Source organism: Rissa tridactyla, chromosome 6 (genome assembly GCF_028500815.1).
Source record: "Rissa tridactyla isolate bRisTri1 chromosome 6, bRisTri1.patW.cur.20221130, whole genome shotgun sequence".
In the NCBI taxonomy this organism is placed as follows: Eukaryota; Metazoa; Chordata; class Aves; order Charadriiformes; family Laridae; genus Rissa; species Rissa tridactyla.
Window position 1 is genome coordinate 71,793,990 of NC_071471.1, and position 17,782 is coordinate 71,811,771.

At 41.4% G+C, this 17,782-nt stretch overlaps 1 protein-coding gene across 10 annotated transcripts in view; it reads left to right on the top strand.

Moving 5' to 3' along the window:
• The window catches only part of MGMT (O-6-methylguanine-DNA methyltransferase), a 202,007-nt gene that overhangs the window by 6,851 nt on the left and 177,374 nt on the right, over positions 1-17,782 (top strand). For all 10 annotated transcript variants that reach the window (XM_054205613.1, XM_054205603.1, XM_054205605.1 and 7 more), the window contains exons 2-3: positions 3,579-3,622; positions 17,258-17,397. In XM_054205613.1, coding sequence (XP_054061588.1) covers positions 3,599-3,622; positions 17,258-17,397 — 164 coding nt within the window. In that variant the 5' untranslated portion in view covers positions 3,579-3,598. The remainder of the gene's footprint in view (positions 1-3,578; positions 3,623-17,257; positions 17,398-17,782) is intronic.

Below are 17,782 nucleotides of genomic sequence, written 5' to 3' on the forward strand. Positions count from 1 at the left end.
GAGTTTTTTTCAGTCTTTCATCTTGACCAAAAATCTAATGTACTTTAAATGTTTTCATATGGAATTTTATTCATATACTGACTTGGTATAATAGCTGTTTTTAAATTTTAGTGCTGAAACCAGAGACTATTACGTTCTGCGGATCCTGAGGACTTGTCTTTCAAGGAGAATCTTCCTTTAGTGTTTAAAAGTTGATGAACTGAGAAAGATACTTTTTAATGAATCTAAGAGTTCTTACTGTAGTGCTGCTGTCACATGTACTTTTCAGGCTCCTGTCCTGTGAAAGTAAACAGGAGAGTATCTTAAAACCCAAGGACTTCTGTTCTAGACCATCAACAAAATACAGCTGAGATTTTTCGTGGATCTGATTTTTGATGTAACCTCTGACTTTTCATTAGATTTTTGGTCTATTGACATATTCAAAGGTTTCGAATGCTCACAGGGTGGGTCTGTGATATATTAGGTTCCTGTACCATCTCATCTCCTCCTGTGCTTGGGCTCCTATTCAGCACCTGAGGGCATTTCTGTATCTTCCCAGTGTGTCAGGAGCAGCCCGCTGCCTGGCTACTCGTCAGTGTAGCTTCAGCCTCAACACAGGTCTTGGGTGGGAACAGAAGTTCTGGGGAACTTGGGCATGTATTGATTGAAAGGCCAAGGGGAGCTGAGGCAGGAGCTGTGATCCCGCAGCTCAGGTGTGAGGCAGGAGCTCAAAGGAGATGGACTTCATTGGTCTGAGTCAGGCAGCTCTGAGCTAGTGAGGATGGGGGCAAATTAGTCTTATTTTTTTTCCTCTTTTCTGATTATCCTACTCTCTGCAAAAGCAGGAGGAAGTTGTCCATTTTGGTGAAGGGGTTATTGTCAATAAGGTTTCAGTCTTTTAAGGTGAGCTCAGTGATTGTGGTGTCTCAGTTTCTGGAAGGTGATCCAGAATGAGGTATTGTGATTGAATTTGCTCAGTGGCAATTCCTGTGCCATTCAGAAGAGGTATTGGGTTCTTACCTTCAAAATCAGCCTTAGGGGAACCTGTTAGCTCAATGTGAAAAGAAGTTAGTAGTGCATATATTGGCCTCTTTCAACAAGACAGTCTTTGCAAGGCTGAGATGCATTTTGGAGGGATGGTTTGGACTTTGCTAGCCCTCTGACTTATAGCAGTGGTCTTGTATGGTTTTCCCTATCTAGCTGTAGGTAGTCTTCTAACCACCTTAGTCTTGGGCGTTACTGGCTTTGCCCAGGTTACCTGTCATCAGAGGAAAGCCATTCTGGACCAGCAGATGCTTGAGCTCAACCTGGGGCAGAAGTAGGTCATGAACATGAATCTGTCTCCGACTCTCCTTAGGCACTGTGTAGCCTTTTGGTTAATTTGTCCTTCTCGGCTCCCAGCTTCAGCAAGGTTGGTCTTGTGAGGTGGTAGCTAGTCCTTTCGTAAGAATCCTTTCTCTTAAACCTGGAACCCATTTCCTGTTCCCGTCAAAGTCCAATCTCCTTGAAGCTGGGCTTAGTTTCGCCACCAGGTATGGCATCCCTTGGGAGCTGTACGTGCTTACACTCAAAGTCAGTTTGTATTCCCTGGTTCAGCAGGTCAAAAATACCATTGGTGAAGACTTTAGCAAACACAGATGCATGTAAAGTTTTCCTGTGCTGGAGGAGAAGTTGGATATCTTTACTCATGGAATAAAGTCTCACTGGAGACTGTTGCATTGAGGAAGTGTCAAGGAGAATTGCCTAAAACTATTGAAGAAATTTTTGGTGACTGATCTGGATTTACTCTTGAGCTCTGGGTGGATTACACTTAAAAGTATGTGAGCAAAAGTATCCTTATGGGGGTACTGCAGAGATTTTTAGGTACACATTAATATATTGTGTGGAACCTGGCTAGCGATTAAAGGGCTGTTGTCACCACAAATTAGATGCTGTTTAAAACAACAACTTGAAATTTAACTTGATTTTGGCATTTGGCATGGTTTCTTTCATAAACAGGGAGAGAGCCTGTGTTGCAAGTAAATATAAAACAAAACTTTGTTATGAAAAGGGATGTTTCCTGACCAGATTTGTTTCAGAGGTGTCTGCTGAGCTCCTTCACGGCCATCCCCGACTGTCTCAACACGTTGTCCCCAGCCATCTCAGCAGCTGCTCTGCTCCTTGGCCTCCTGGGGACGCGTGGCGAAGGCAGAGGCCAGACACTTACTCCTGGGTATCTCTATGTAACGTGGGCTTAATTCGGGGCACTTACACACCACTCTTCTCTTTGGCCTTTGGCGCAGGTTTGAAGCAAGCTTCTAGATAAGTCTGCTTTTCAAGGCAAATATTCTAGCTTTACCCCTCAGAAAAATCTGAAAAAGCTGAGTGTTGCTATGCGCCTTGAAAGTCAAAGCTCTGAACTGACAATGAAATAAATTCCTATTTTATTTTTAGCTCTGTCACAGGTATTTTAAGTAATATTATTAGCTAGCTCATCTGCCTGACTTAGTCACATTTGCAGATGGAATGAGTGATCTTTGCAATGCCTACCTTGCAAGGGTATGATTGCTAGAATATTTAAAATACTGATTATTCAGGATTTTAATTTAAACTCTTAAAATAATTGAGGTGTAACATTAAGATCAAATATTACTGTTTTCTTGTAAGTAGTTTGGAAGTGGCTGTGAGTTCTGCCACTGCCTTGGACTTCAAGGCTTGATTTGTTTGAGAGGACCTGGAAAGCCTCAGGTATTCATATAATTTCTTTTAAGAGGTTTGTCATTTCTTAAGCAGATAGTTATCTTCTCCTGTGGAGCAGTGAGTTCCCCGATTTCAGGAAATCGCAAGATTTCCATTGTGAGTCAGGACTCGGAGGCTGAGCTTTGGCAGAGAGTCTCCCTGATTTTTGAAAATGTAATGTTTTGTAGCACATCTTCGCAAAGGTGCAGTGATCTTAGCTAAATAGCACTGAAAAGAAAATAAAGGGGGGGAAACTAAGTAAATGCCAAGGAAATAGCAATCATCCTTTATTCCAAAGGGGAGAGCAGAGAGGAACCTGTTGTATTTTTTGTTAATGACATAAATAATCATATTATTTAAGGCTAGAATTACAACAATTGAAGTTAACGTTTCTTAGTGTTTTGCAATTTGTACTTTCAAACCCAGAATATAACTAAGAAGGGCACTTGCTTTCATGCCTTAAAATGTGTTATTTCCTAAATCACAAAAGGCTGTTTATTTTACAAAGTAACTCAGAAGTGCATTATTGCCTGTATGAATATTTCTTAAATTAATACTGTATCTTTTAAGACATTCTTATTCAAAATATCAGAGTTGTGTAGTGCTTGTTATGGAAGAATTCTTCATTGTGCTGTCTGTTGATCTTTTGTTTGACTCATAACAAGTGGTAGATGACCTAATGAACATTAAAATTTCTGGTTGCTTGAGGGAAAAAAAAAGGAAATCAAACTCCTTTTTGAAATTATGTATACTGAAACTCAGAGCTCATTTAAAAAAAAAAAATACAGAATTAGTTAAGAGAAATGACGCTACTGGCATACAGTTCTTCCCGTGGAATTCAAATTAAATCTCAATCTAACTGGGAATTGTTTTCCTTACAGGTGGAGACCTTTCATCCACCATGGCATCAAGGCTTGTTCCAAAAGTAAGTTTCTCGTGAAATACCCTTGCATTTAGGTGTACATTGAAAAGTCCAGCATTACAAAAGAGTTCACGTAACATAGTTTGTTTTTTCCCCAGTGTCCAGCAGTCAGTATTAAGAATCCAGTTGACAAGATTGATGCTGCATTGTAAATCTCTGTAGCTCTGTCATGGTTGGTAACAGGCATCAGTGGACCTTTCCCCATCACGTATCCATCTTCCACAGAGCATAAACTAACAGGACAATGCTGTATTTTCTGTTACAAGTTAGCTGCTTCCATTTCCTAATAAATACCTCATTTATTGGAAACCAAACAGGCTTAATTTTGAGGCTTCGTGCTTCAATGAAATAAGTGTAGGGCAGTAACTTTATAGTAAAAGAAGAAACAAAACCTGTTTATCAAGAAATTCAGAACAATTTACCTTACTGAAAGGCACTAACACATTTTTAGTCAATAACCATGTTTTTTAAATAATTAAAATGAACTTTGAAGATATGAATACATTTTTTTCTGTGGAATAACTGTTTTTGTAACATGAGTAATGCTCCTCTAGGAAAATATTTCTAGTACAATCAAACTTGCATGTCTAACTATTCCTGCTGGCAACTTCCATCACTGTTTAAAATGTCTTAATAGTGGCATCTCTTGTGGTTTTAATTTGCTTAATGTAATGTGCCTTAGAAAAGTAATATTTTGGCATATTCTGTGTCCACCCCTCTGTAGAAGATTTTCTTTTCCATGAAAGAAATTTATTTTTTGAAATGGAGTGGTAGAGGAAGACATTCAGGAAAATAAATTCTTCCTTCACTTTTTTCTATTAAACAATCATCTGTTTAGTTATATTTCTGTACTTTCCACTTGCAAACATCTTTTAGCAGGTACCTGGAATAATGTCAGAGAAGTATCTGATTATCTTCTGCACAACTGGGCATGGTAGGGAGGATGACTGTTCCCTCTCATTTGAAGCTAGGTGTGATATAGCTGGCAAGTGACATGAAACTACTAATTTATTATCTAACCTTTTCACTTCTCCCACTCTCGCTTCTAGTTGAAAGGTGGAGCATTAGCTGTTAGGGGAGTTTTCCCCATTTGGTATGTGGAAAGGCAGGTTTAAGGTAAAAGACGCAACCTGTGACTGCCCCATCTGCTGTGGGGCACAGGGCTCTGAGCAGACGCAGCCCAGGCTCCTCTGCCATCTCCTACTGCTCCCCCATTCTGCCTGAATATGAAATATGGGTGTTATGGAGCTTCTGTTTCTTTAGAATGATAATATTTATAATGTGTGATTAGTTTACAGTTTTACTTTGAGCACAACCACCCATCGGTTGTGCCCATCACGTCAATGTGAGCACAACATTGGTTGTGCTCATCGTTTTTGCAGAAATCTGTTATCGCTGACATAACGTGCTGAACAGTTTTTCAGCAGGTTGCTGAGAAATGGGTGCTGAAAGCAGCCAGATGTGAGGATTTTCCACAGTCATCGTATTTGTCTCCCACTTGATCCCTGATCCCGCAGTTGTGTGGCGGTGACCAAAGATGTGTGGGTTTGTGTGGAAGAGGCTGAGCATATGTCAGGAATGGGGCTGTGGTTGGGGGGCTTCGAGGTTTGTGCTGTTCATAGGACGATGTGGCAATTTTTCTGTTTCACGAGGAATTTAATTCTAAAGGTAATTCCGTTCCTCTCTGTATTTCTTGTACTTATTGAATTTAAACTTAGCAAAGAGGTTGTTGTACAAACTGTAATGCTTTGCTGTATGTTAATGCAGTGAAATGCTTGTCCTGAACCAAACTGAGATCGATAACGATAGGAAAATTCAGATGTGCATGCCAAGACTATAATCTTGTATTTTGTATGAGTCTTTTTGACACCTGTCTTTGGTGTGTATTTATTTTCCTGTGGATGTATTTGTATTTTTAGTGAATTCTTAATACACAGTTTGCTGCTTCATTTGTTTAAAGCTGTTCTACTCATTTTAAACATTTCAATGAAATTCTCTCCGTGAAGGCAATTCAGATTCCTGACTCTCCTTCAGCTTAAAAAGGAGCACTATTAATGGTTTTGTTCATATTGCTTAGATTTATTTTGTTATTATTCTCTAGCTCCTACTCTTCAGGTATAGCTATTTTGGTATTATAAAGAATGATGGATTATATGGGAAAGTTTCTTTTGAAGCACTCCTGATATTGTGCAATGCACTTGGGGGTCAGCTACACTTGACTGATGCATGATTTATCCGATGTCCCTGCCACTTTCTGAGATAAAGCTGCTATTTTATCAAAAATGCCAGCAAGTGTGATTTAGAATTTATACACCTCCTTTTTCAAATAATTGTTCTGATTACTTTCTGGCACGGCAATAAAATGATAAAGGTAATTGCACACAAATGTGAGATAGCACCAAAATACAATAAAATTAACCTGAATTAGCTTGACTTGTCGATGAGAAGTATTTATGAAATGTATTTTTGCAATAAGGGAGACTGATATTATAGCTGGAAGGTGAGTTATTGCCTTAATGTAATACTGTTTGAAATTTAAAAAAGAGACTGTTACAGTTGAGGGTGATTGTGCCTTTGAAATTAAGTTGAAGTGATTCTTATAATTGGCAGCAATAATGCATTGTGAAAGTAATATCTTTTATTGTGTTATGCCTAGTTGCATTATCTTTTATTTAGCTGGTCCCGACTTCAGCTCTGCAGAGAATGCAAGAAGGAGCAGATCAAGAATTTTGTGGATTTGGGTGATAAAAATTTGAAACGTTACCTAATATTGAAGTCATTCTTCTGCTAGGTTTTTTCATTTTTAGACCCCTTTTCAGTTCCCCTGAACCTGCTATGTGTCTCATTTGATTAAACTTTCATCTCTTTTCCTTGTAGTAGAGTAGTTGCCGTATATTTACATACAGAGCTGAACCCTGTAACAGCAGTGCACTTCGGCCTTGCTATAGCATGCATATACATCAGGTGGTGAGGTTGGCAGTGAAATTTTGTATTTCTCAGTGCCTCAAAGTATAAACTTCTCTTATTAAAAAGTATATACACGCTTTTCCAGCAAGCACTTCAGGGATAATAAGCTCTTCAGTGGTAACTAAGGAGTAGGTCCTAAAATGTTGACTGATATCTTGAGTTTATTTTTTGAAGTGATGAACACTTCTGGAAAATCCAGACAGCTGTGATGTCTTGTTTTCCTTTGTGTGAGACTTGTTAAAACTCAAACCAGGAACAACTAGACACTAATTTTGGGGACTCTCTAATTCTTAGAGACCACGTTCTTCACCTTTGATTCTTTAGCGTGGTATTTGTTTCTTTAATTGTTTGGTGACAAATTCCCTAAGGATGATTAGTGTTTTATTATGTGTGATTATGTGTTAAAGCAGTGAACAACTGCACAAAGTCTAACACAGCTTTGTAGTGCTTCTAACTGAATCTTCTGGCATATGATTTCCAGCCTAAAAATAAAGGGGCGCTTAATCCATTTGTGGGTCATCGCTAATGTAAGAATGACAATGTGCTTCCACATCCCATGGTAGGTATGTCAAGCAATGTGGCTTCCAGCAGGAGTGCTGCTGGGATTTGCATGTTTCCTTCCTAACAGCAAGGAATGCAGACAGTTATGACGTCTGTCTTTCCTATTGGTGGTATAGTTTGATTATTACAGAAATATCTATCCCTGTCCTGTCTCTTTTTTTTTTTCCTGTTCTGGGCACTTCCTTTCTTGTCCAGTTCTGCTCCAATTAATTACCTTATCTCTAGGCAGCCCACTGTTTCAAATGAGATATCCTAAAGTAAGTGGGTGTCTCTGAGCTTGTCAGGCTGTTTCACTTCCTTTTGTTCCTGGGTACCGAGGTGCATCCCAGGGATGGCAGGACCCAATCCTGCAACCTTGATCTGACCCTCCACAACCACTAATTTGTAGAGCTTATTAACACCACACTTTCTAACGGTATTTTATTTGTGTGCTGCATGTAAACATTTGACTTATTTAAAAACATTCATCTCAGCTTCATGTTAATGGTATAAAATGATGACATAAATATTCTACCGTATATATGGTTTAAACCGCATTGTGGCCACAGCAGTGGCTGCTGCACTTGCATAGCATTGAATGTTCTTATCGAATCGTAGAATGGTTTAGGTTGGAAAAGATCTTTAAGATCGAGTTCAACCGTTACCCCAGCACTGCCAAGTTACCTCTGACCCACATCCCTCAGCCCCACGTCTGCCCAGCTTTTAAATCCCTCCGGGGATGGTGACTCCACCACTGCCCTGGGCAGCCTCTTACAGTGCTTGACAACCCTTTATATAAGTAAGAGCTGGGGGAAAGCACAAAATGTGCTCACTTGGTTTTGGAGAGGTACTGGAGGAAATCGTGTATGTGAATTCCTGTTTAAACGGTCCACTGAGGTCTCATGTTTAAGTATCTGCTGCTACTTGTGTCTCAAATCAAAGCTTGGCGTGTGGGCAATAGATGAAGTAGGAAAATGCACTTCTTGAATGCGGTCTGGAATGCAGTAGTAACCTACCTGCCCCTTCTAAAGGGGAACAAAGTTGTTTTATTACAATTAAAATGCCATCCTTTAAGTAAAATGAAGAAGTCTGAGGTATCCCTGGTAAGTACGCTGGGAATTTGCCATTTGATAGACCAGGATTACTCCTGTCTGCCAAAGCCAGAGACTGAAGACAAAGCCAAAGAGCCAGAGGCTACCACTGTTTGGAAATACACTTTTATAGCTTGGCATTTCGGGGTCTTTTGATTGCCATCCAAAGAGGATTAGTAGCATAATACGATGGGACAACAGAAACTTGCTTTTGTTGTCTTTGTTTAATAAAGAATTATGCATTTGCTCTTGTCGAATACTTTTAAAATGCCGTGGAAAGCAAATGTTGGTCTCCGTACACGAACGTGTGTCCCTGTGGTTTCTCAGGGGCTTCTGTGAAGCGGACCTTTTGATAAGCGAAGATGGGGACTGATTTTTAGTGGCTGCTGCACCACTGTGTATTTGTATATGTTCAAAATACACAATTTAAAAACTGTGAAGGTACAGAATTATGGGATTAGTTCTTTGGAAGGTGAAGAAATTGTTGTATCACCCCAGTCTAACCCTGGATTTGCGTACACTCTGTCTGACATTTCTTGGCTGGGGTGGGCTTGGAAAGGAAATATTCACACCCTCTGAAGTTACAGGTTTGCCTTAACCAGGGTTAGATTTACTTAGGGAAGCATTGGAGATATAGTGCAGTACTGGAGAAGATCCAGGCTGCTGTGTTTCATAATGAGAACTGAATGTTTTAATTGTTTTATAATAAGAAATTGCATGCTAATGGCGTAAATACAATATGCCAGCCAGAGGGTGGAAATACGATGATTTTGCACAGGAATCCAGGAGAAGAGAAGGCTCCAGGGAGATCTTAGAGCCCCTTCCAGTCCCTAAAGGGGCTCCAGGAAAGCTGGGGAGGGACTCTGGATCCAGGGAGGGGAGCCATGGGATGAGGGGGAACGGTTTTACACTGGAAGAGGGGAGATTGAGATGAGATCTGAGGCAGAAATTGTTTGCTGTGAGGGGGGTGAGCCCCTGGCCCAGGTTGCCCAGAGCAGCTGTGGCTGCCCCATCCCTGGAGGGGTTCAAGGCCAGGTTGGACGGGGCTTGGAGCAACCTGGGCTGGTGGGAGGTGTCCCTGCCCAGGACAGGGGGGTGGAACTAGATGAGCTTTAGGGTCCCTTCCCACCCAACCCGTTCTGTGATTCTATGATCAGTAGTTGTGGTTGCTGAAGGGCAGTGTGGTGGGTTCCCTGGGAAGCCTGCTGCTGGCCCTCGCCTGCTGTGATGTTTCTGCAGGGAGGAGGGCTTAGAAAGACTCTTCCTCCAAAGCCGTGGGGATACTAGTCTGGTATGAGCACTATAGGAAGGTCTTGGTGGGGGTGAGGCTGGTGAATTGTGTTTTGCGGAGTCAGTATTTTTTTCTGAACACCAGGGATGGCAGAAGCAAGGCTGGGAGCTGCTGCAAGCCGTGGCAGCGGTGGTTCACCAGCGAGAAGGAGAACAGGCTTCCAGCAAAAGGCTTCTGTAAGGTTGGGGCTGGCTTTACCCCAGGAAAGGGCCAGTTTGGCAGCACTTCACGTGGCATGAGAGAAAATGTGTCTGTTTAATGCAGTATATTTCAGTGGAGCTTTTGTTTAAAAGCCTCACCTGGATTACAGTCCTGTTCTTCAGCTGTGGAGGTGTTTATTGCTGTTGCAGCATGGACAAAAATATATATGGACCTGGTATATGGTGCTTTATTCTGGCAAGCTGAAAGTTTTTTTTGGATGCTATAGGAAAAAGAAATACGGACAGTATATAGACAGTTATTGTGGGGTGTGTAGGGGGAAGAAGTGGCTTGTGTCCAGATGGGTGATGATGAACACTAGATCACAAGAACCTGATGCAGTATATAAAAGACTTGTATTTTAAAACATCAAAGGTATTTTTAATGTTTTGCTTGTTAGCAGATTATATTGGCAGAATTAAATCTGATTAGCTATCATTGTGGTGGTTTTGTTTCAGGACTTTCTTCTTGAATTTAAACAACGATGCAACACCTTTTTTTTTTTTCTTTCTTCCTCAAAATTTAACTTTTGCCTTAATTTAGAAACTGGGGGGCACTTGGCTTTCCTCGGACTAACAAACTTCCAGATATTTGAAGGATGCTATGTGTGATGTTCAAGTGTAACGATACTGGAAACGTGTGTTGTTCAGAAATTCTGTTTTCATGAAGTAATGAGTGCTGTCGGTAGGACTAGCTGCGAGCGTGGGTGGCAGAAGGCAGCAGGAGCCTTCTCGTCTTTTGTCAGACCAGGAGGAGCCCTGCCCTGGGCTCCAGGACAGCTTTCTCACAGCTTCAGCCGTCCAGGCGAAGATGCCAAACCTGTAGGGACCTGTTTGGGCCCCTCACAGCTTTAGAGTTCGCTCCATTATGTTTAGTTGGAAATCTTTGGCCTCTTGTTTTCAAGAGAAGGGAACAGCTTTTAGAAAAGTTCGTATTCTAGCTTTGAAAGAAATCAAACACTTCATAATAAGCAAAAAGAAGAAATAAATGTTTCTCATTCTGTATAATTTTTATTCCAGTACATTAAACCATTTCTGGGTGTGAAACTTCTGTTCTTTCCTCCCCACACTGAAATTATTTGTAGTACATAAATTCTTTTTTCTCTTGAAACAGTAGCAGCCACTGTTTGTTTGGAAGGTGAAAATATAGATGATTAATCAAGATATTAACAGGAGTAGGCTTTTAGACTCGTGTTTTGATTGCATGCTGATTGCATGCATCCTGTGTTTTTCCCAGTCCTTAAATTTTTCTCCGCTTTAAAACCCTGAGCGTAAGAAATGGCTTTCTCATCTAAGGCTGTGCAGAAGGTTGGAAAATTACCCTCCGCACTGAAGTATATGTGCACAAATGCAGTACCTTTACTATTAATATCTTCCCGTATTCTTAACGTACAATGGATTGTTTCCTTTTAAATAAACACGCAGAAACCAGTAAAACAAATACAGGAAGTTTTAAACTATTAAGGAGATGTTGAGAGAACTATAATTCAATGAAAACGCTGGACGAGGGGACCCCTGGCATGCGTAGGCTCGCCAGCAGCCGTGCCGGCCGGGGGCCGTGGTCAGCCCCGTTATTTGTCTCTGCAGTGGTGGCAGAAGCTTTCTGCAGTTCAGACCTTTTCCAAACAGCGTTAGGGATTGTGTTTCTAAGGTATGATTTCACACAGTTGTCTTTATGATGGTAAAAGGAGATGTTAGTGATTGGATTTTTTTCTCTTCAGCTGTCTCAGTATGGAACAGCCACGTCCCTGTTTCCAGAACCCCGTTATGGGTGTGGTTGCAATGGCAGCCGTTAGTTGCCCTAATTACAGCGCTCGCTGCTGCATTACAGGAGTGATACACTGACCTTGGCACTCCGGAATAGACGGGGTGTTCGTAAACACTCAGCTGCTGTCCGTTCTGCGGACGTTGCTGCCACGGAGCTGATAATGATGGAGACGGACACCTCTAACTTCTTAGTTCTTATGATGGTCCCTGATTGTTTTTGCCTTGACAAATACCCCTGATGTGATTTGGTAAGGATTTTGTTATGAGAAGGATGTCAGCTTACTGGATCAGGAGAAACGACTGTAGCAAGATGGCTGAAATAAAGTAGCAGATTTCCAAGCCAGTCCGGGTACCTGTGAAATATTTGCTTTAAATTTAAATCCAATGATTCAAGCTGTCATTGAATTTTAATTCAAAACTTGAATCAATAACAAGCAAGTTTGAGAACACTGTGATACTCAAAAGAAGGACACTTAAAGAGTTCAGGGCTAGTATTTCTTTCCTGTAATTAGGATGAAGAAGCAACTTCCCTGGCAGTTATTGATCATCCTCTCAAACTCAACAAATTCCTTGTGTTGCTTTTTGGCAAGTCATGGATATTATATAGCATCATAGAATCAGGGCAGGTGCTTGAGAATTATAGCTCATGTGCTAGTTTCCTAGTGCATGTGTGTCAGAATATTGAAGTGATGCGTCTTTAGGATAGATTTATGAAGAACAGGAAATAACTGAGCAGGTTGGCACTTGTACCTTGAGCGGGCTGGGCTCGCATCAGGGCTCTCCAAGTGAAACTACCCTCAAACTGCATTGATATTATGGGATAAATGTGTCCAGAAATTCAGCTTTTAGAGCTGAGAATCCCTATGATTTGTCCTACTAGCAAGTATAGTGCTCTTTGGGATACTCTCAGACAATAGATGCTCACAATTATTTTCAGTTTTTGAAGCCAGTATGTAGTTCTGTCCTAGCCCAACACTGGAGCAAGACTGCGTGAGAAAGCTAGTATGGCATCTGAGTGGGGTCTTTATTTTTAAATAACAGTAGCTTTCATGGTGTGGAAGAATTACGTAGGTAATTTTAAAATGTGCAGCAGTTGCTAGTCTAGATATGGTAGAAATACGACCATTTCTGGGTTTGAGAAATGGCAAGTGAAATAGGGGAAAGAATTGTAATGCAATATCATCCTGTTGGTTATATTTACATTATCGGGTAGCTCAGCGATTAACCCTTTCTGTTAATCGGAAAGGATCAAGAGACCCATTTTTTTTGGAGGCAACTGTGATGTCTCACTGATAGTGCACTTGGATGCTCTTGGTTTAAAAAAAAAATTGCAGAATGTGCGAGGACGCGTTAGTTTAGGTTTAGCAGTTGAATATGTTATTTTTGCCTGGATTCTCAGTAAAAATGTAAAAAAAAAAAATCACGAGGACTTCCATTTAAAGTTCAGCAACATGCTATAGCCTAATGGAAATACCCTCTTAAATCAGATGTAGGTGGTGGCAGAGGGGATTACCATTAATGTTTTGATATGGCATGGTAGGGTTATATTGCTGCTAAAGCAGAGTGAAGGAAATAGAAAAACCTGTGGAGGGAGATCCATCAGCGATAGGGCTCCGGCTCCTTCCTGATGGGAAGGATTCATGTGCTCCATAACACCAAAGGGAAAACGTGTGAAAAGGTGGTCTCTTTGACCACAGCCTTCAGACAGAACTTTTTTTAAGACAGTTTCTGGTATCCTGAGGGCTGAACGGTTGTGGTGGGTGCGGACACATCTGCAGGCAGTACTGGGAGTCTGTGGTCTCTTAATGCTGTACGTGCGCGCTGTGAGATCTTTGAGGAAAGGACAGGAGAAGTTGGAAAGCAATGGTCATGAAGGTGTTTTGTGTTCTTTCTCCCCTTCAGTTCAGTAACAGTGATTTGGGACTTAGTGCTGAAGCACGGGAAATGCCATGAGGCTTGGTCTCTTCACTTGTCTGCTGGAAAATACAAATCTCGTGGGAGAACATAGGGATAGGACGAGGGGCAATGGCTTAAACTAGAGCAGGGCAGGTTTAGATCAGACATTAGGAAGAAGTTCTTTACACTGGGGGTGGTGAGACACTGGCCCAGGTTGCCCAGAGAGGGGGTGGAGGCCCCATCCCTGGACACATTCAAGGCCAGGCTGGATGAGGCCCTGAGCAACCTGATCTAGTTACAGATGTCCCTGCTGACTGCAGGGGGTTGGACTAGATGGGCTTCAGAGGTCCCTTCCAGCCCAACACATTCTATGATTCTAACATGAAGCATGGAAGGACTTTGCCATGGATTTTTCTTAACCTTGTCGATCCTTGAGTTTTCTCTGTGTTTTTTCATTTGTCCATTCCCTGTTATGGATATGAATTGGAGTCTAGGATCTCAGACCAAACTACAATGGAATTTTTAGGGGGTTTAGGAGCAGTAGAACATAGAAAATAATTTTGAATTATTTACTGTAATGTGAAAGACTGGTAAGGCAGATTTAAATAAAATCTGTATTTAATCAAACGGGAGGTATGTTTTAGTACTGAAAATGTTGGCTGCAGCAAGGTTGTTAAACTGAATTACGGTGGAAGGCGTAAGAGGTTAAGATCCTTATATGCAAGTCATCAAGCTAATGCTGCCTTTTGGGTTCACGGCACCTCATTTAGGAGAGAAAACTTGCTGCTGTTTTGTATCTGTGGCATATCAAGCCTAGAAAAGCAATTTGAGCGGCACATCTCTGTTGTTCAGTGGAGTCGACGTGTGATTTAGGGGACCTCGGCCCTTCGGAGGAGCGCGGTGCCACCGAGGCGCAGGCTGTTGCGAAGTCACGGGAGCACGCCTGGAAAATGAGGCTCCTCTGTACAGGACGTTGACTCATAAATCATACTAATATTCTCACTGATAAATCATCCACTGTGAAAACCTTTTGATACTCGTCTGTTATTAATGACAAAAAGGACTTAATTCCATTGGCTAACAGCAGTCTTCCAGTTTTCAGTCTAGTGAGATACAGGCTTGCACGCACGCTGCCCCGACATTTGTATTTCTGTAGCAGGAGTCCAGTGGATGGCAGGAAAGGATCCATCTCTAAAAGTCCTATTTTGTTTTTCCTACCTAAAAAACTTAGAAACTATGAGATATTTTGACACAGATTTGTAGGTATTGCAGTGGAAAGGGAGAGTGAAGGTGGAGCTCATGTGGTACCTGATCAAAATTCCTCAAATGATTCATTTACATAAGCTGGAGGGGGAAAAAAAAAAAGGCAGAAGGCAGTTTATGTGGATTATTAGATTTTTGCTTTAAGCTGCCATTCATTTCTTGTCCTCGCAGCTTCAGCGAGGGCACTATGAGGAGGATGGTGTTGAGCAAATTGTGCCTGGGTTGGAAGGATGTGTGCAGGAGCTGGTTTTCCATATCCACCAGTCTGCGGTAAATGATGGCTAAGCATTTGATAATTCCAGCTGTCCAAGTTTAAAGGCTGTTTATTTGCGTCTGAAAACTGGTGCAATTTAAATCTTGGATGAAATTTCACTTTATTTTAAAATAGCACTGCCCTCAGGAGTGTGTTGTTACCTTGACCTTCTCTGGCTCGTCTCAGTAGCTGTAGGTAAACGGGGAAAAGGCCCGTTAGTGTCCGGGCAGAGGATGGTGTGTGGCGTACATCTGTACGGTCACCTTCAGCTCCCAACCCGGTTGCAGATGTTTGTGGATATATGTCACGCAGTTGCATTCTCTTATAAAAATAAACCTTCTAAACATTGCTGTCCAATGCAGATGATAAACAAGACTGAAAATACTAGTTGTACTCGCTCAAGGTTTTCATCTATAAAGCTTAGTTCAACTTGGTGGGAACTCATAGGGTTATTTATAGTTTTCTTTTACTCACTGCATCCTGTGTTTTGTTATAATGAAAAAGCTGTCCTCTTATCACTAAGTTGTTATATTCATGGAGTGCATGGTACGAGGTTCAGTGCATCTAGTTTAGGGCTGTCACACAAATAAAAATGAAGAATGTATACTGGTTTTCCACATATGTAAACTTTGATGGTGCTTTTTTGCTACGACTTCTGCAGTGAGGTGCTGCTCCGAAGAGAAGTTCACCCACGTTCTCCCCGTGAGGAGGGAGAAGGAAGGAGGAAGAAGTTGGTTGAAAGGGAGAGTTTCTCTGTAACATCAGCAAACATTTGATTATTTAGCAAAAAGCTGATTTGGATTACAGTCAAACTAAATAAACCACCAGGAACCTGCAGTTCTTTAAGCCTGGCATATTGTGCAGAACTTCTCCAAGCTGAGTAACTTTGTGCTGGTTGGAACTGAGGAATTGCGTAAGGGCTTCCCAAAAATTCAGAGGTTTGACTTTACTTTTGCCTTAGTGGGCAAAACTGTCTACTCGTTTGGTTCTTTTCCTCCTCGCTTCACACTGATTACATTGCTCATAGATGTTACTTCATTTCATAGCACTTAATAATGGAATTTAAAAAGAAATTCTCTTATTTTGAAGAAAAATAAGTATTGTAGAACAGCAAGCGGTGGTCACCTCGAAGTCGCCATGTGTAGATTTCCCTGTCTGCTGGTCACCCCTGGTCTGTCCTCCTGTTCTTCCATCAGTTTCCCAGCTCCTTAAGCACTTCTGCGTTTCATCTGATGCTCCGTGGGGCTTGCAGCATCGTCCCCTTGCCGGGGGTGGACATAGGTGCCATAGGTGGGGTGGGCTTCAGAGCATGTTAGGGAGTGGACTATAAACTTGAGTAAATACTAAGGAAAATAAGTTTGCGCAGCTGTCTGTGGAGGCTTTTGGTTCTGAATATTGCAGTAAGAAGTGAATTTTTCACGTGTAAGGCAAACTGCGAGTTTGCTGCATGGTCTGAGTGGCTTTGAGCACCGAGAAACCTTGTTGCTGTTTCGATGTATCCGGGATGTTTGGTAATGGAGTTACCTTGTGCCACCTTACAATTTCTTGGGTTGGTTTCTTCGCTTTTTTTTGTCCAGTTTCTCTTGAAAATAGCTCTTTGGAGCAAAGGCTTTTTTTTTGTCCTGGTCGTACAGCACCGATGTACGAGGTCTGAACCTGCGGCTTGGTGTCTGGCTGACCGCAGTGGACGTACTTGTGGTGTTCCGTCCTGTTTCTCTGCTAATGACTGTACCAACCAAACTGTAAACACGACTCAAATATCTACTAAAGATTCAGACTGCTGTTGCTTTTTTTAAGTCAAGATGAATTTGACAAGTATGTTATTGTTGGGCTTGTATGATATTGAGAAATGCTTGGCATCTGTTTCCAACTAAGTCCTATCAGTAATCGTAAAACCAGACTGGTAACAATGGGAATAAAAAAATGTTTCCTTTACTAAGGAATGATTGATTTTTTTTCATATATTTTTCCAGCAGACATACTCTATTTGCGTTCTTGCAGTTATTTGCATAACGCTGCGGCTCCAAACCAGTGAATATACTTTGTCACAATAATCCTTTTGAAATCGGTGTCAAAACACAGCGGATGTTAGCTGATAAACCAACCATGAAACTGCTGTTCTTTGAGATTTTTACGAAGGTCACTGTTCTGCTAGTTAACATGGCTTTTGGAACTTCAATTTAGATGCTGACTTCTTAGGATGGATCATTTTAAGTTGGAGTTCTGAAAGAAAAAGCCATAGTTGAGGAAATCAAAGATTCTGCTTTCTTGCCTTTTTTAAAGTTACTTTTGAAAACTACTCAAAATATCTTGAGATGAATGTTCCTTGGTGAAAATGCATGCGATTAAAGAGGAGTTTGTTTTCACGAACAGGTGAATTCCAAAGAGGGAGAATTTCAGTGCCAGGAGAAACACGCAGTTCTGCTTAGCCCCGTGGGAAGGCTGGAGATATCTGGGTGTGAGACAGGCTTACATGAAATAAAACTTCCAAAAATGAGTGTGCTGCCAAGTGGGTAAGTTCACGTCCTATTGATCCTATGTTCATGTATGTGGTAAAGGAAGGAGATTGCCCTGAGGATCTAAGCCACGACTGTGCGTACTTGTTTTTAGTAGCCATACTGGGAAGATGGTACTGGCTCCTGTGGGAGGCAGAAGCAGCCTCCAGTGCCTTTAAGGAGTGGCGGCTCCAAAACGCATTTCTTTTTTCTGCTGCCTCGATAGTATTGGCAAAGAAATGTTCTAAAATAAAAATACTTTTAACATAGGTTTTGAAAGTACATCCTGCCCCTTAATTTTGGACACACGTGTAAATCTGTCACTGAGGAGTAAGACTTGCGTACTTTGCGAATTTTGCAGATCTGTCTCTAGATACACATGTTCCAAGAGACAGAAGCAGGA